Genomic DNA, 19,345 nt, shown 5'->3' with positions numbered 1-19,345 from the left:
TGCTGAGCTGAGTCACATGAATGCGTGTTCTATTTTAGACGTGTTTGAAATTGGGCTTATGCCTTGTGACATTTCTCTAGGGACTTCTAGGTTCCCACACACACACACACACACACACACACACACACACACACACTTCCTGAGACTCTGTGCCTAGCTAACTCTCAGGCTCCTTTGCTGCACTCGGATTGCTGTCTTCAGTTATACAGAAGACAGATTTGCCATCATTCAAAAGCCCTCTCCCTGGCATTGATCTGAATTTTAAAAAGGTGGGGCTTGAAGTAGCCAGTAGGAATACACTTCATTCTCAAACCTGTACATCTTATTTATCTCAGTGGAGAACATTATGTATCTTTCAAGGCATTCCAAAAGTATATAAAACTGGGTCTCCAAGAAGTACAGCATGTGACTGCTAATGAATTGGCAAAATCATTCTTAAGAGACTATGTGGTCATTGAAAAGAATGAGCTTGAGCTAAGTGTTCTAAGATTTGACATTCATAATGAGTGTGAAAAGGAAGTTATAATAGGTGTATGATTCAATTTTTTAAATATGTGTATTTACAAATGCTTGCCTGTAAAAGGTAAAGGTCTGGAATGACGCACACAGTGGTTAACGGGGGAGTGGAATTGTGATATGTAGAGACAGTGAGGAAGGGGACTTGCTCTTTTTCCTTTATTCATTTCTGAATTGTCTGGATTTTTCACAGAGTATGTAGTTAAATTAATTTTTAAAATTAATTAGGAGACATCACACACATTCACGAGACTCCTTATCAATCTTTGTTGGTAGTTGCCATGGAGTTGATTCTGACTCATAGTGACCCTAAGGCATTTAAAGTCCAGGAAACTTTACTTTCTTGGTTTGACTGGGTCCATGGAGAGTTCAGTTCCTTCACCAAACATTTCTCCGGCTCCAGGTTCTGTGCTGGGCACCGAGGCTACTAAGATGAATAACACCTGGCCCGTGACAGGATGGGAATCTACCCCACAACGCAGGTAAGATCAGTGGGACTGGTAAATATGGGCACCGTCATCACTAGGGATACCTCGGCTCCCTCACTTGACTCATAATTGGCCTTCTGTAGGCTTCATCTCTTGGCAGCGCAATTGACAGCTGTTATCCTCTCATTCTGAAACGTCAAATTTAGGATCACGACTCCAGTCAACACCGCCGAGCGGCAGGTGTCCCTGGAGAAAGAAAAGTCTCTGGGGTACCTAGAATAGATTATGCAGCCGCGCACAGATCTTGTCCTGTCTGGAGTCTCTGCTGAGTAATGTAGATTCTGGGGCAGCCAGGGGGCAGCTGGTGACTTTGAACCAGATTTTACCTTTCAACTGAATCCAGGGAAATAATTTGCAACAAAGTGGCAGACGCAGAGTACTATGTTGAACGCTAGATTGTGCTTTATTTTTTCCTCCCAACTTCACGTTTCCATGCACCAAAATGTTGATGGTATAAATACTGGATACCACGCTTACCTGACAGGCTTCTTCCATCCCACCTGGACGCAGGAGCTCGGAGCGCGCGCGCAAGCCGCGGCTGGAGCCCGCCTCTCGCGGCCGGAGCGGGCTCGGACGGCCCCAGGCTCCGCTGCTGGCCCCAGTGCCGGAGCCGCTCCCCCGCCAGGGCACCCGCAGGCAGCCCGCCGCGCGCACGCGCACTTCCCTCGGGCTGCCTCGGCGCCTCGGGTTTTCCGCGGGGCTACGACTGGACTGCTCCTGAGGCCGGGGCGGGGCGGGGTGGAGAGCGAGAGCTCGTAACCACGTGACCGGCGACAACATGGCGGCGCCCAGCGGCATCCACCTGCTCCTCAGCAGAGGTAAGCACCTTGAGGGCAGGCCCGTGGGGGTCCGCACGGTTGCTCACTCCCTACGCATCGGGGCTCAAGAGAGTGCACACCGCGCTCAGACACACCGTTGCACACAAAGGTACATTCAGTGCTATGGACGCGCAGACATACGATGACATATTTACACGCCGCAGGAACACAGACATATATTTATTCACGCCTCACTCGCCTGGACCACGTCACTGCGTGCTACCTACTTGCAGTCACACCTTTGAACCAGATTTTACCTTTCAACTGAATCCAGGGAAATTGAATTACGGGATATTGTCTGAAGTGGGTTTTCACCCCCTCCTTCAGTTGTGTGATTAGTATAGCAAACTTACTTATTACAGCTGCGGAGCAGTGAAACCTAAGGTAACCCTGAAATGCGCCTGGACACCCACCAGATGCTTTCTTTACAACTCTTCTTTTGACGTGGTACAATTTGTCTTTTGGGAAGATACGAAGTGTGATTATTCTCTTCCAGAATTTTAAAGTTAAGGAGAGGAGAAATGATGTCTGTATAGCTCTAAATAGGTTTTATTATGTGTGAGTGGTAAGATTCTAGTAAATGTACAACTGCTGCAGCTGAATAGAGAAATCTTTGTTGGTTCTGAATCTTTGCTGGAAAGAACTAGGAAGTTGCTTTAAAGACAGCGGGAAGAGGGGAACTAACACCCTTGACAGGCTACTTAGATGTCAGGCATGTAGAACAACAATCCTGTGAGGTAAATAGTATTTTCATAGTAATAACTACTGTTTATTAAGTGCCTTTTGAGTGCTTGGTACTGTGTTAAGCACCTAACATATGCTAGCATTATTCCCACTTTGCAGACAAAGTGAGGCTAGAAAGGTTAAGTAGGATGGCTAAAGTCACATAACTAATAAGATGTAAAATCTGTATTTGAACGTAACACTGCATGGCATAGTCTCTCCAAAGAAATCAATGTGCAACGTCCAGGTTAGGGCAGGTATGGTGAGTCTGTGTGAGAAGTAAAGAATATATTTTCAGAGAGGTTGATAGGTGGATATAACTCAGTATTTCAGTGTTAGTGGAGATGAGTAAAGAGCCACAGGAATATTTGTGGTGAGAGAGGTATAAGGGGAAAGTGATGAAGGGAGCATTTTGGACTGATTGGTTGGAAAAGTAGAAGCAGACATGAGAGGGCAGCCTTGTGAAAAGGATGCAAATTTACATCTCTTGAGATCTGGGCTCCAGTTCCAACTCTATTCATTAATCAAGTTACTTTTCTGTTTCCTCTTTTGACAAGAAATAATGGCATTTAGACTTTGTGTGCTACAGGTAATGGTATGGAAGATCTGGGGAAACAAGGGAGAGGAGGAGAAAAATATACATATATGAATAATCTCTTTGTAGATTATAAAAATAATATAACATACTAATCTTTTTTTTTTTTTTTAATCACTTATGATTTTGACAAATAGTGTTTCAGACAGTCTTGGGAAAAGCTACCACCAGAAGCCAGGCCAGGTTAGTGGTTCCTATAACTCATCCTGCTGTATCCTGTGGTGCTGCAACAAAGAGGCAGATCTTCTGATTAGAAGAAGTAAAAATGTGTTATCAACAAAAAGTCTTGATGGATGAGGGAAAGCCCCCTTTATGGACTATCCACAGCTAGTTTTAAACCAAAGACATTTCACTGTACCAGCTGCTCCCTAGCCCCTAGGCCTGAAATGAAGGGTAGGTTCATGAAGGCTTCTCTTTCCTCACTCTTCCCCCTTACCACCTGTGTGTTAGTTATCTAGTGCTGCTATAAAATTTATTCTCTCACAGTTTAGTAGCTTACAAGTCCAAATTCAGGGTGTCAGCTCCAGGGGAAGGCTTTCTCTCTTTGTTGGCTCTGCAGGAAGATCCTTGTCCTCAATCTTCCCTTGGTTGAGGAGCTTCTTAGGCGCAGGGACCCTGGGTCCAAAGGATGCACTCTGCTCCTGGTGCTGCTTTATTGGTGGTATGAGGTCCTCAACTCTCTGCTTGCTTCCCTTTCACCTCTTGAGAGATAAAAGGTGGTGCAGGCCACATGCCAGGGAAACTCCCTTTACATTGGATCAGGAAGTTGACCTGAGTAAGGGTGGTGTTACAATCCCACCCTAATCCTGTCAACATAAAATTACAATCACAAAATGGAGGACAACCACACAGTACTGGAAATCATGGCTTAACCAAGTTGATACACGTATTTTGGGGGGAACATAATTCAATCCATGACATCACCCGTCTAGATTGATATAAATCAAACCACTGCAAGTCTTTTTATACCGGGACTCATCATCAGCATCTTTGTGTACCTTTCCCTCCTAGAATATAAGAAGACTTTTTTTTTTTTAACCTCTTAAAAAGGGCAATGAGGTTTCTCTCATGACTCTTCAGCTTGTAGCTTTAAGCATAGTATACCCTACAGATGGAAGTTACCTACCTCTTTTCACCATCCCCATCTCTAGCTAGATTGTAAATTTTTGTTGAACAGGAACCATGTCTTATGTATTTATTTTGTAGACAGATCTATTTTTATAAATATGGCTCAGATTTAATGGGAACCTATTGAATTGAGAAACTGTTAAGACTTATTCTTTTCCATCATAGGCTAAGGCATAGATAGAAACTGTGAGTAGTGATGGTGGAAAAGGGGAAGAGTCAGGTCAGTCTCTTGGAACCAGAGAGAAGGTAACAAGAGTCTTAAGGACTAAAGTATTCCCAGCTATTAGCACTGGCAGGAAATCCTACACTCAATGCAGAATCTCTGCCACTGGGCTTAGGAACTCTCCTTGCTTAGTCTCTCACTGGTAACCCCCACCTTACCGGAATCCCTGTTCTAGCTCCTGAAGCTACTACCCAAGATCCTTTGCCCGGGGAAGGAATGGGGCGGGTGAGAAGGGGGCATATTGTCTCCTTTACACTCTTATCCCTTATCTTTTATGAGCCAGTCTCTCCTGGCTTACCTCCTGTCTGATTTTCCTAGACTTAGTTCATTTTCCAGGCTTCTAAACATTAGTGTTCCCCAGGATTCTATCCTAAGCCCTCTTCCTTACTTAATCTATTTGTTTACCAAGCCAACTTATCTGCCTCAATGAATGTCTACTCTATATGATTTTTAAAAATCAATAGTGTATCCACCAGAACTGAGATGCCAATGCCAATGCAGCTTTCTGCTAGGCATCTTTTCCTGTATGTCCGACCAAAAAAAAAAAAAACCAATGCTGTTGCATCTGATTCATGGTGACCCCATGTGTTGCAGAGTAGAAATGCATCCCATAGTGTTTTCAAGGCTGTGACCTGGAAGCAGATCTCCAGGTCTGTTTTCTGAGGTGCCTTTTCTGGGTGGGTTTGAACTGCCAACCTTTCAGTTAGTAGTTGAGTTCTTAATTATTTGGATTACCCAGGGACTTCCCACATGTCCCACAGGCCCCTCAAACTTATCATGTTCAGTGTGGAAATGATTCTTTTCCTCCACATCTGCTGCTGCTCTGCTGATGTACCGTATCTCCATTGATGGTATTGCCATCCAGTCAGTATCCAAGCGAAAGGATTTGAGTTCTCTTGCACCTCACCATTTCCTTCAGCTTCTGTGTCTAGTGGGTCAGTAAATTCCATTTCTTGGATCCCTCTGTTTTTCTGCATGGCCTGAATATAAATCTTCACCATCTCTTGCCTAGACAGGGGCCTTGTAACTGGTCTCTATTTTAATCCATCCTTTGCCCTGCAACCAGAGCTGTCTTTCTGAAATTCTGATCTGATTATGATGCTTCTCTGCTGAAAAGCCTCCAGTAACTCCTCATTGCTGAGATAAAGTCTGAACCTCATAGCATGGAAGAATAACTTGTTTCTAATCTGGCCTCAGTTTACCTTTTCAGCCTTATCTCCTGCCAGTTCCTCTTCCTCATACCTCTGCAAGGGTGCACCATTTGTGGGACTCCATAATTTTGCTCAGGGTGTTGCTCTGCCTGCAGTAGCCCTTTTTACCTGGCAAACCACTTATCCTTTAAGGCCACACTTAAATACTATCTCTCCATTGAAGTTTTCTTTGTCTCTGCCCAGGCTGAACTAACCCACTGTACTTACATAGAACTTAGAACATACCTTTATCACAATACTTACTGCCCTGTAATAAAATATGTACACTTATCTCAAAAGTATTTGTTTACACATCTCCGCAGCTAGAATGTGAGCTTACAGGCAAGGAACTTGTCTTCTTCATCTCTGTCTCCCCAGGGCCTGGAGCACAGGGCCTGCACATAGTAGGTACTCAGTTTCATAACTGAATGAAAGGCCTTCAAAATGCAGTTTCCTATAGCAATAGTGTGCACAAAAGTTATGTGATAGGCCTAAAGAGTAATTTGTCCTTAAATGTCATCTTTCTTCATGTGACAGGCTAAGGGACTTTACTACTCCTTTCTTTCTTGTATTCCATCTCCTTCCAAGAATAATTTAAGACAATTTACTTCTGTGTACCTTTATGGCAGTGGTGAGAAATTCATTCCAGATAACCCGAGTTGCGAGTCACATTTATTGGAGATAATTAGAAAAAAGAGGTTGGGAATGGGCAAGGGAAGAAATCTAAAAGAAATTCTCAAGATTTAGGCAGTGTAGCCATGGGAGAAATGAAGGGAGCTGATGAAAGTAAACCCTTGGACTTGAGCACAGTCCTGCTATCTTTCTACAATCCATACTGAGGGAGCTGAAGCCTGTGAGAGGAGGGAAGGGCAGATGGGGGCAAGTCCAGTAGGACATCCAAGCAGAAACGTACAGTTGGTGGGAGTGTAAAATAGCCTGGCTTTTCCAGAAGACTGTGTAGCAATATGTATCAAGGTGTAAAATATGCATACCTTTTATCTAACAATTCTGCTTCTAAGAATTTATCCTAAGAAAATAATAGGCTGAGTGTGCAAAGATGTGTGAACAAGAATGTAATTGTATAATGACAGTAACTGGGAAATATCTGAAATGCCAGTAGGTAAAAGAATGGTTAAATAAATTATGGCTCACCAATAATTCCATGCAATGGAATAATACGTAACCATTAAAAAAAGATGATGTAGATGTTCTGTTTATAGTTATTGACATATATTGAGAGGAAAAGGCAGCATATAGGATGGCATAATATGATCTTATTTATGTAATTATATCATTATGTCTTCTTATATGTGTATATACATAAAGAGGTATCTGGTATATTCACTCAATTGTTCATAGCTGTTATTTCTAGATGGTGGCATTGCACTGATTTTTACTTTCTTTGTACTTGATATATTTGAATTTTATACACTGAGCAGGTATGATTTTTATTATCCAAGGGAGAAAAAAAAAAGTTAAAAAAGTGAAGTACAAAAGACCTTGAATGTTTGGATAGGGCCAGACCTGAGGGAAAATGTCTTTTACTATGCATATTTTCTGCAACAAAGTAAACTATCTGCGTAATTGATAACATGGGAAAGAAACATCTTTAAGATTCATGATCAAAGAAGGATAAGTGGAATTTACTTATATATGCTCATTACTATAATTTAAGATGTATATAATGCTGCTAATATTTTGTCTACTTATTTTTATAATTTTATTTTAACAAATATAAAAAAAGTATTTCTAAGGGCTTTTGTTCACTTGTGACCCTTGCTTAAGGTCTTCGATTCTTCCACTGGGAATTCTCTTATGATAATGGTTATTTAAAAATCTAACCTCCAGGTAGAGGAGGGGCTGTTGTACATCATGAATTTAGACTTGTCAACTGGTCCGAGATCTTCGCTGTCTTGCATAGCTTCTGTAGGAAAATGTAGCCTTAGTTTTGAGGAGATTCCCCTGACCTAGTTAAATTCTATTCATGTTGATAGCCAGAGGATGGAAATGGGTTTTTGCTGTATGATACATTTAAAAAATACATTCAAACTCTATTATAATATGGCTTGTTTCTACGGTAGATTAAGACAGACTTAGAATCAAATCATGGCCCTAAAGTCCCTAAAGTGATGTGTGTCCCTAAAACTATATATACTCTAATGCTCTTCAGCTTGAAACAACTTTGTATAACACAGATAACTCATGTCTCCCATTGAAATTATGAAAGTTCAGTGAATGTACAGGGCATGTAGACCCTCAATAATGAATGCTATGCAGCTATTAAAAAAGGTGATGTTGCCTGTATTTGTTGACGTGAAATAATGTTCACAACATATATTGTTTGTAAAAAGCAAACTATAGAATACTTTAGTATAATAATCCCTTTTTGTAAAATCAAATATCCATATCTGTGTGTATGTGTGTGTCTGAGTGTATAGACATAGATACCTAGAGAGAAAGAGAGAATGACATTCACCCAAATGTTCACAGTTTTTGTGAACTGCCCCTCTGTGAAATCTGTGAAAATTCATCACAGAGTGGGTACTACATATCGTAGGGAATTTGATGAATATAGGAGAGGAGTAATATCTATGCAGAACTTCATTTCAACATCTTGTTTTACAGTTAAAATCGCTTGCTCTTGTAGAGGTTGGACTTTTTTTTTTTTCCTTTTTCTCTTTTTTAGCTTTTTAATGTGGAGAATGTCAAGCATACATAGAAGTAGAGAGAACAGTACAATGAACTCCCATATGGCCATCATCTAATTACAATAGTCATCAATTTGTAGCCACTCTTGTTTCATCTATACCCCTGCCACCCTCGCCTGAGCTGGGTTGTTCTGAAACATATCACAGATATCATATCATTTTATCTGTAAATTTTTCATTATGCATCTTTAAAAGACTGAGAGCTTTTTTTTCTATGTATTGCACTTATCAGTTCTAGAATTTCCATTTTTTTTGTAGTTTTCATTTCTCTTTTGAGATTCTTACCTGTTCACTCATTATGTCCATCTTTTTCTTTAAGTACTTTAATATATGTATTTTTGTTTGAGTTATTGTGTAAAAAATATATGTATCGAAATATTTGCCTATTCAGCATGAACATACATATTTATAATAGCTGTTTTAAAGTCCTCGTGTGTTAATTCTATCATCTGGGTTATCTCACAGTCTGTTTCTGCTTTATTGACTGCTTTTTTTTCTTCTTCTTCTTCATTGTGGGTCAAATTTTCTTGCTTCGCATGTCATACAATATTTACTTATATGCATGCCATAATGGATGATATCTTATGGAGATTATTTTTTTTTTCCTTTAAAATGAGTTTTGTTCTGGCAGGCAATGAAATTACTGGCACATCTTTTGATGCAGCCATCTTTGGTTTTATTCTTTGTTAGGGTAGATATATTTGTGTTTTGTCCTTAGTCCTAGGGTACGGACCTTACTCTGTTGTAGAGGTTGGCAAGCTTTTTCTGTAAAGGACTAAATAGTATATATTTTTGGCTTTTGTGGCCCATATGTTCTCTGTCAATGTAGAACAAAAACAGCATACACAGTATATAAACAAATGAGCGTGGCTATGTTCCAATAAAACTTTATTTACAAAACAGGCAGTAAGCTAGATTTGGTGCACAAGCCTTAATTTGCCCACCCCTGCTCTGCTAGTTGTTACTCTTAAGTCATAGTCTTTCTGAGGACTCAGTTGAATGCCCGAGGGACTCAGGTCTCTCCACTCTGCCTGGGCTGGAACTTCTAGCACTGCAACCTCTGGAATCTATTCAGCTCTCAGCCTGCAGCAACTCTTCATCAGTAGAATTTAAACAGTGTCACCCAAGACTCAAATTCCTCTGCACCCTGCCCCACAAATTCCAGCTGCTTCAGCAGCCAGAGTTAAGCAACAAGGGCCTGTGCCCTGCTTGGGCTTGTAGTTCAGTGAACTGCTTTAACATGGCCCTACTAGCCATGGTCTTGTGGCTCCCACAAAATGATTGAGTGGGACTATGTAAATAAGTTGCTTGTGACCAACCAAGGGGTTTGGACAGTTTTGCTAATGAAAATAAGTTACACACAACCCTTGTAGGGGATTAGTCAGTTTTGTCATCTCACTAGGCTTAAAAGGAGCAAATCCTAGAGGTTGGAGGGGGACCTCTCTACCATCAAGAAGAAGAGCCAGGAGTAGAGTGCATCCTTTGGACCCAGGGTCACTGTGCTGAGAACCTTCTAGTCCCAGGAAACAGAGCTGTAACACTGGGGATATCACAAGATGGCAACAGCAGAGACTGGCAGGCTAGGCTTGCGGATTCAGGGAGTGAGAGAGCTGAGCACCTTCGGACTAGAGGCTTCCTGGCAGAGTGTGGTGCCTCCTGGAACTTATTAGAGGAGCTGAAGAGCTTTATAATGCTTTCCCAAGCGGGGCCGAGAGATTGAGAGAGAGAGATGCCTGCCTGGGGGCATGGCCCAGAAGAAGCTGTCCTGATTAAATAGCTGTATCCTGAGTCATTCCTGTTACTTCCAAGTTGATCCTAACCCTGGATTGTAACCTGTTACTTTCCTAATAAACCCCATAATAGTGACTGTGGTCTGTGAGTTCTGTGTGGCTACTACAATGAATTATCAAGCCCAGAAGAGAAGTAGAGAGTGCTGTGGGAGGGTGGCTGATGCCAGAATTGGTAAAAAGGTTGGAGAGAGGAGGTATGTCTGACCTCCATCTTATGGCGTTCAGCTTTAGGCTGATGCTGACCTTGATTCTCCTTTCCCCTCCTGAAGTTAGACGAAGAGGTCTGATACGATGTCATTTTTACACGGCTCCACCTCCCAATGCTGTAGTTGGGAAGGTTCCCCAGGCAGAAACCTGAGGACAGTGTGGGGCTCACCCTGTGTATTTTTCTTTTTCTTTCAAGATCCCCCGTCATGTCCTGTCCAATGTCCAGTGCCAAAACACAGTTGACTCACATATTTTATCTAGTTTTGTAATTGTTTAAGACAGGAGCGAATTCCGATACCAGTTACACCAACATAGCTGGAAGAGGAAGTATAGGTATCCCCCACTATTCAAAGTTTGCTTTACACCACTTCACTTTTGTGAAAGAACTACATGAGTACCAGTTTTCGCTCACTGAAAGAAATCTAAAGAGGATTCTCACGTTTACAAAAAAAAGGTGAAATAGCATTCAGCGTTTGTTTTGCAGTGAGCCATTAAGGAGGCAGTGCACACCCAGAACAGTGACATTATTTTTACTTTATATAGGTTGTGTATTTCTCATATCATTCCTGCTCTACTATATGTTAGTGTTATTTTAGATTTTATGTGTTACTTGGTATGATTTAGTAGGTTATTTTTTGGGTCTGGAAACACTCAAAAATTTTTCTCGTATAAATTAATGGTAATTGCTTCTTTGCTTTACACTGTTTTGGCTTATGGAATGTTTCATAGGAACACTCTACTTTTGGATAGCAGGGGGAAACTTGTATATTAAAAAAAATCTATACGTTCACTTTTCCTCTTTTTTCCTTGAAATTTATTTGTTGAGTACAGTCCCGCTGTCTAGGATTTGTTTTATAGGCAGCAGAAACTGCTGAAGGTTTTTTGTTTTTTAATTTTTATTGTGCTTTAAGTGAAAGTTTACAAATCAAGTCAGTCTCTCACATATAAACTTAAATACACCTTACTCGAAAAAAAAAACTGAAAAACTCATACTCCCAATTACTTTCCCCCTAATGAGACAGCCCGCTCCCTCCTTCCAGTCTCTCTTTTCGTGACCATTTTGCCAGCTTCTAACCCCCTCTACCCTCCCATCTCCCCTCCAGACAGGAGATGTCAACGTAGTCTCAGGTGTCCACCTGATGCAAGTAGCTCACTCCTCATCAGCATCTCTCTCCAACCCATTGTCCAGTCCAATCCATGTCTGACGAGTTGGCTCCGGGAATGTTTCCTGTCCTGAGCCTACAGAAGGTTTGGGGACCCTGACTGCTGGGGTCCTTCTAGTCTTAGTCAGACCATTAAGTCTGGTCTTTTTATGAGAATTCGGGGTCTGCATCCCACTGTTCTCCTGCTCACTCAGTGGTCCTCTGTCAGGGCAGTCATCGGTTGTGGCCGGGCATCATCTAGTTCTTCTGGTCTCAGGATGATGTAATCTGTAGTTCATGTAGCCCTTTCTGCCTCTTGGGCTCATAATTACCTTGTGTCCTTGGTGTTCTTCATTCTCCTTTGATCCAGGTGGGTTGAGATTCATTGATGCATCTTAGATGGCCGCTTCCTAGCGTTTAAGACCCCAGACGCCACACTTCAAAGTAGGATGCAGAATGTTTTCTTAATAGATTTTATTTTGCCAGTTGACTTAGATGTCCCCTGAAACCATGGTCCCCAAACCCCTGCCCCTGCTTCACTGACCTTCGAAGCATTCAGTTTATTCAGGAAACTTCTTTGCTTTTGGTTTAGTCCAGTTGTAACTGCTGAAGGTTTTTAACAGCTGAGAAGATGTCTCCATTTTATTCGGCTGCTGGTAAGGTTCTGGCTGTATTGGAAGGCGAAAGCCATTGCAGTCAGTTAGGAGATAGTGGTGGAAATAAAGTGAGAAGGGCCTGAACTAGGGCAGTGACTGGGGGCCAGAAAGGGAGAGATGGATGTTAGAGAAATGGTACAGAGGAGAAGTCATCAGGACCTGGTAACTTGTGGGAAAGAGGATGCAAGGAAGGAAAGGAACCATCAAAGCAGAAGAGAAGTAGCTGGCAGAAGAGGGGAGCCTAGTCAGGAAAAGTCTCAGCGAGAAGTTTCAGGATGACTCAGAAAAGGTAGGTGAATTTGGCCACTAGGAGGTCATAGTGACTTAGACTAAAATTTTAGCAGTGGAAGGAAGAATGAAAGGTAATAGTTACGACAGAGAAGTGTGAAGGTTTTCTTTTTTAAACTTTATTGAAGTAAATTCACCTTTTTAAACTGTACAATTCAGTGGTTTTTAGTATACTCACAGAGTTGTGCAGTAATCACCATCAAGCTTAGAACATTTTCATCACCTCAGAATAAAACTTCATACCAGTTAGCGATCTGTCTCCAATCCCCCTCGCTCCTCCAGCCCTGGGCAACCATGAATCTACTTTCTGACTCTGTGGATTTGCTTATTCTGGACATTTCATATAAATGGAATAATACAGTTTGTATCTTTCATTGCTGCTTTTTCTTAGCATGATGTTTTCAAGGTTCATACATGTGGTAACATGTAGCAGTACTTCAGTCCTTTTTACTGGCAAATAATATATCATTATATAGATATATGACATTTTGTTTATCCATTTATCAGTTGATGGACATTTGGGTTATTTCTACTTTTTTGGCTATTATGAATAATGCTGTTACCAATATTTGTGTACAAGTTTTTGTGGGAACATATTTTTTGTTTTTTAAATAGAGGAGGCCCTGGATACATTTATAGTCAGAGGGAAGGAGGGAAATCGGTAAGGAAGAAGGGTCCCCAGAGATTCTAGGGATCAGGGGCTTCCTGAGAGAGATGGAAGGGAACAGGAAGAAAGGGGGAAAATTCCCTCGGAAGTAGGGAGGGGGCCTTTACCTCTGAGACAGGAGTGAAAGAAGAGTGGGAATTTCTTTTTCTAGGCATAAAAATACCTTTTTATTACATTTTCTGATTATAAAAGTAATATGAGGAAGGCTGTGTAACAGTGGCTAAGAATATGGGTTCTCCAGTGGCTAAGGCTGCTTAGGTTTTAATCCTGACCCTGCCGCTTACTTTCTGCCGCTTACTAGCTGTGGAACCTTGGATGCATTAGTTAACCTCTCTAAGCTTTAGTTTCCTTATTTGTAAAATGGAGTGAGAAGAGTACCTACCTTACTGAGCTATTTTTTTTTTAATTTTATTGTGCTTTAAGTGAAAGTTTACAAATCAAGTCAGTCTCTCACATATAAAATTATATACAGCTTACTACGTACTCCCATTTACTCTCCCCCTAATGAGTCAGCCCACTCCCTCCTTCCAGTCTCTCCGTTCGTGACTGTTTTGCCAGTTACCTACCCTCTCTACCCTCCCATCTCCCCTCCAGACAGGAGGTGCCAACACAGTCTCAAGTGTCCACCTGATACAAGTAGCACACTCCTCATCAGCATCTCTCTCCAACTCATTGTCCAGTCCATTCCATGTCTGATGAGTTGTCTTCGGGAATGGTTCCTATCCTGGGCCAACAGAAGGTTTGGGGACCATGACCACTGGGATTCTTCTAGTCTCGGTCAGACCATTAAGTCTGGTCTTTTTATGAGAATTTGAGGTCTGCATCCCACTGTTCTCCTGCTCCCTCAGGGGATCTCTGTTGTGCTCCCTGTCAGGGCAGTCATCGGTTGTGGCCGGGCACCATCTAGTTCTTCTGGTCTCAGGATGATGTCTCTAGTTCATGTGGCCCTTTCTGTCTCTTGGGCTCATAATTATCTTGTGACCTTGGTGTTCTTTATTCTCCTTTGATCCAGGTGGGTTGAGACCAATTGATGCATCTTAGATGGCCACTTGTTAGCATTTAAGACCCCAGACGCCACACTTCAAAGTGGGCTGCAGAATGTTTCCTTAATAGAATTTATTTTGCCAATTGACTTATATGTCCCCTGAAGTCATAGTCCCCAAACCCCCGCCCTCGCTCCGCTGACCTTCGAAGCATTCAGTTTATCCAGGAAACTTCTTTGCTTTTGGTCCACTTACTGAGCTGTTTTGAGGATTAAAAGAAATAATGCATGTATAGCTGTATTAGTTATCTATTGCTGTGCTACCAATGAACGTTCAAACAACAAACACCTATTATGATATTTTTTATGGGGCCAGAAATACAGGAGTGGCTTAGCTGGGTGCCTCTGGCTCAGGATTTCTCATGAGGCTACATTTGAGCTGTTGCCTGGAGCTGCAGTTTTCCCAAGACTTGACTGAGGCTGAAAGACTCACTACCAAGATCAGTCATGTGGCAGTTGGCAGACTTCAGTTCCTCATGGGCTCGAGACTTCAGATCCTGGCCATGTGGGCTTCTCCATAGGGCTGCTCACAACATGGCAGCCTGCTTCCTCCAGAACTAGTGGTCCAAGAGAGAACCAGAGTGCCCAAGAAGGAAGCCGCAGTCTTTTATAACCTGATTTCAGAATAACGTATTATCACTTCTGCCATATGCTGTTGGTTATGTAGATCAACCCTGGTACAGTGTGGCAGGGGACTACACAAGGGTATGAGTACCAGGAGGTGGGGATCACTGGGGACCATCTTGAAGCCTGGCTGCCACAACAAAGCTTAACATGATACTTGACACATGACACATAAGCTTTTAATTAACGTTAACTATTATTGTTGTTGTGTCATCTGCATAATGCAGGTTGTTAATGAGTCTTCCTGCAATCCTAATGCCCTGTTCTTCTTCATATAGTCCAGCTTCTTGTATTATTTGTTCAGCATACGGATTAAGTAGGTATGGTGAAAGAATACAACCCTGACGCACACCTTTCCTGACTTTAAACTAGTCAGTATCCCCTTGTTCTGTCCAAACAACTGCCTCTTGATCTATGTAAAGGTTCCTCATGAGCACAATTAAGTGTTCTGGAATTCCCATTCTTCGCAGTGTTATCTGTGGTTTGTTACGATCCACATAGTCGAATGCCTTTGCATAGTCAATGAAACACAGGTAAACATCCTTCTGGTGTTCTCTGCTTTTAGCCAGGATCCATCTGACATCAGCAATGATATCCCCGGTTCCACGTCCTCTTCTGAAACTGGCCTGAATTTCTGGCAATTCCCTGTCAGTATACTGCTGCAGCCATTTTTGAATGATCTTCAGCAAAATTTTGCTTGCGCGTGGTATTAATGATATTGTTCTATAATTTCCACATCCGGTTGGATCACCTTTCTTGGGAATAGGCATAAATATGGATCTCTTCCAGTCAGTTGGCCAGGAAGCTGTCTTCCATATTTCTTGGCACAGACGAGTAAGCACCTCCAGCGCTGCATCTGTTTGTTGAAACATCTCAGTTGATATTCTGTCAATTCCTGGAGCCTTGTTTTTCGCCAATGCCTTCAGAGCAGATTGGACTTCTTCCTTCAGTACCATCGCTTCTTGATCATATGCCACCTCTTGAAATGGTTGAATATCGACTAATTCTTTTTGGTATAATGACTCTGTGTATTCCTCGCATCTTCTTTTGATGCTTCCTGCGTCGTTTAATATTTTCCCCGTAGAATCTTTCACTATTGCAACTCGAGGGTTGAAATTTTCTTCAGTTCCTTCAGCTTGAGAGACGCCAAGCGTGTTCTTCCCTTTTGGTTTTCCATCTCCAGCTCTTTGCACATGTCATTATAATACTTTACTTTGTCTTCTCGAGAGGCCCTTTGAAATCTTCTGTTCAGTTCTTTTACTTCATCAATTCTTCCTTTTGCTTTAGCTGCTCGACCCTCAAGAGCAAGTTTCAGATTCTCCTCTGACATCCATCTTGGTCTTTTCTTTCTTTCCTGTCTTTTCAGTGACCTCTTGCTTTCTTCATGGATGATGCAACCTGCATTATGCAGATGACACAACCCTGCTTGCTGAAAGTGAAGAGGTCTTGAAGCACTTACTAATGAAGATCAAAGACCACAGCCTTCAGTATGGATTACACCTCAACATAAAGAAAACAAAAATCCTCACAACTGGACCAATGAGTAACATCATGATAAACGGAGAAAAGATTGAAGTTGTCAAGGATTTCATTTTACTTGGATCCACAATCAACAACCATGGAAGCAGCAGTCAAGAAATCAAAAGACACATTGCATTGGGCAAATCTGCTGTTGAAGGGCAAAGATGTCAACCTGACCCAAGCCGTGGTATTTTCAATCCCATCATATGCATGTGAAAGCTGGACAATGAATAAGGAAGACCGAAGAAGAATTGACACCTTTGAATTGTGGTGTTGGCGAAGAATATTGAATATACCATGGACTGCCAAAAGAACGAACAAATCTGTCTTGGAAGAAGTGCGGCCAGAATGCTCCTTAGAGGCAAGGATGGCGAGACTATGTCTTACATACTTTGGACATGTCAGGAGGGATCAGTCCCTGGAGAAGGACATCATGCTTGGCATAGTACAGGGTCAGCAGAAAAGAAGAAGGCCCTCAACAAGGTGGATTGACACAGTGGCTGCAACAATGAGCTCAAGCATAACAACAATTGTAAGGATGGCGCAGGACCGGGCAGTGTTTTGTTCTGTTGTGCATAGGGTTGCTATGTGTCAGAACCAACTCGATGGCACCTAACAACAGCAACAACATTATTGTTGTTGGAGCCCTGGTGGTGCAGTGGTTAAGAGCTTGGCTGCTAACCAAAAGGTTGGCAGTTCGAATCCACCAGCCACTCCTTAGAAGCCCTATGGGGCAGTTCTACCCCGTCTCATAGGGTTGCTATGAGTTGGAATCAACTCGATGGCAATGGGTTTGGTTGGTTGGTGTTATTGTTGTTAGCAGGTTTTGAATCGGCCCCCCAACTCATGGTGTCCCTATGTGTGTCAGAGTAGAACTGTGCTCTATAGGGTTTTCACTGGCTGATGTTTTGGAAATAGATCACCAGACCTTTCTTCCGAGGCACCTCTGAGTGGACTCAAACCTCCATCCAACCTTTTGGTTAGTAGCCATAATAGTAAAATATTATAGAAATGTGTAAAAAAAGAAAGTAAAAATTACCCACAAACCTTCCATTTTGTGCTGAGGCGTTTTTCTTAGTAAATTGTGAGATCCTCATTTTCATAGTGCTTGACTTTATGTTAGTTGAGTCGTTATGTTTTTCTTGGTTTTTATCTTGAGTTATAGAGTTGTTACCCCTATTTTTCTAAGTAAAAACCTAACTTGTATTGTTCTATATCGCCTTGTATCACTCTCCATATGGCAGTTCAATGCCTTCTGTATTTAGTCCCTCTTTTTGATTATTGTGATCTTTTACCTATTGACTTCCATGATTCCCTGTTATGTGTATTTTTTTTTTTTAATTAATCTTAATTTGTTTGTTTTTGTGATTTCCCTATTTGAGTTGATATCAGGACGTTCTGTTTTGTGACCTTGTGTTGTGCTGATATCTGATATTATTGGTTCTCTGACCAAACAATATCCTTTAGTATTTCTTGTAGCTTTGGTTTGGTTTTTGCAAATTCTCTAAACTTGTGTTTGTCTGTAAATATCTTAATTTCGCCTTCATATTTCAGAGAGAGTTTTGCTGGATATATGATCCTTGGCTGGCAGTTTTTCTCCTTCAGTGTTCTGTATATGTCGTCCCATTCCCTTCTTGCCTGCATGGTTTCTGCTAAGTAGTCAGAACATATTCTTATTGATTCTCCCTTGAAGGAAACCTTTCTTTTCTCCCTGGCTGCTTTTAAAATTTTCTGTTTATCTTTGGTTTTGGTGAGTTTGATGATAATATGTCTTGGTGTTTTCCTTTTTGGATCAATCTTAAATGGGGTTCGATGAGTATCTTGGATAGATATCCTTTCGTCTTTCATGATGTCAGGGAAGTTTTCTGTCAGGAGTTCTTCAACTATTTTCTCTGTGTTTTCTGTCCCCCCTCCCTATTCTGGGACTCCAATCACCCACAGGTTATCCTTCTTGATAGAGTCCCACATAATTCTTAGGGTTTCTTCGTTTTTTTTAATTCTTTTATCTGATTTTTTTTCAGCAATGTTGGTGTTGATTCCCTGGTCCTCCAGATGTCCCAGTCTGCATTCTAATTGCTCGAGTCTGCTCCTCTGACTTCCTATTGCGTTGTCTAATTCTGTAATTTTATTGTTAATCTTTTGGATTTCTACATGTTGTCTCTCTATGGATTCTTGCAACTTACTAATTTTTCCTATGTTCTTGAATAATCTTTTTGAGTTCTTCAACAGTTTTATCAGTGTGTTCCTTGGCTTTTTCTGCAGTTATCCTAATTTCATTTGTGATATTATTAAGCATTCTATAAATTAGTTTTTTATATTCTGTATCTGATAATTCCAAGATTGTATCTTCATTTGGGGAAGATTTTGATTCTTTTGTTTGGGGGGTTGGAGAAGCTGTCATGGTCTGCTTCTTTAAGTGGTTTGATATGGATTGTTGTCTCCGAGCCATCACTGGGAAACTAGTTTTTCCAGAAAATCCGCTAAAAAAAAAAATGCAGTCAGATCCCTATCAGAGTTCTCCCTCTGGCTCAGGCTATTCAGATGTTAATGAAGCCGCCTGGGGAGGGTGGGGGAGGGAACAGAGAGATAGGAGAGTAGCACCTCAGAATATAGCCAGAGTTGCTTGTCTTGCTTGTAGTGACTATTATATCTGAGATTCCCGCAGGCGCCTCGCCTATGTGTGCTGGCTGTGTGGAGATTGCCCCCAGGGGGTCTGGCCCGCTGGAGTCACGGTCAGATCCTCCGCTTCCAGCCCCACGCCCAGCGTCAAGGCTCCCCTACTGGGACCGTGCACTCTCGACTCCAAAATCAGTCGCTGCCTCCCGGGGACTTCTCGTCCCTCCAGCCACGTGGCCGTGCCGCCCCCGAGAACCAGTTGGGCCTCCTCCCGGGGTTAGTTCAGATGGGTGGAGCAGCTCCCCGTGCTTGTGCCGTGACCGAGTGTCCCGGCTGGGACACTGTTCTCCCCGCTCCAATACCAGTCGCTGCCTCCCGGGGACTTCTCCTACCGGCTGCGTCC

General features: G+C 42.0%; 1 protein-coding gene across 1 annotated transcript in view; it reads left to right on the top strand.

Annotated features, from left to right (window-relative positions):
* The first annotated feature begins 257 nt into the window (after window positions 1-257).
* Window positions 258-19,345, top strand: part of METAP1D (methionyl aminopeptidase type 1D, mitochondrial) — an 88,363-nt gene continuing 69,275 nt past the window's right edge. Inside the window, 2 exon segments of the mRNA XM_003405982.4 lie at window positions 258-1,745; window positions 1,747-1,822. Of these exon segments, the coding sequence (XP_003406030.3) occupies window positions 1,386-1,745; window positions 1,747-1,822 (436 nt within the window). The 5' untranslated portion in view covers window positions 258-1,385.

Source organism: Loxodonta africana, chromosome 6 (genome assembly GCF_030014295.1).
Source record: "Loxodonta africana isolate mLoxAfr1 chromosome 6, mLoxAfr1.hap2, whole genome shotgun sequence".
NCBI lineage: Eukaryota > Metazoa > Chordata > Mammalia > Proboscidea > Elephantidae > Loxodonta > Loxodonta africana.
The sequence above is the reverse complement of the archived record's forward strand: the minus strand, read 5'-3'. Positions and strand labels throughout refer to the sequence as shown.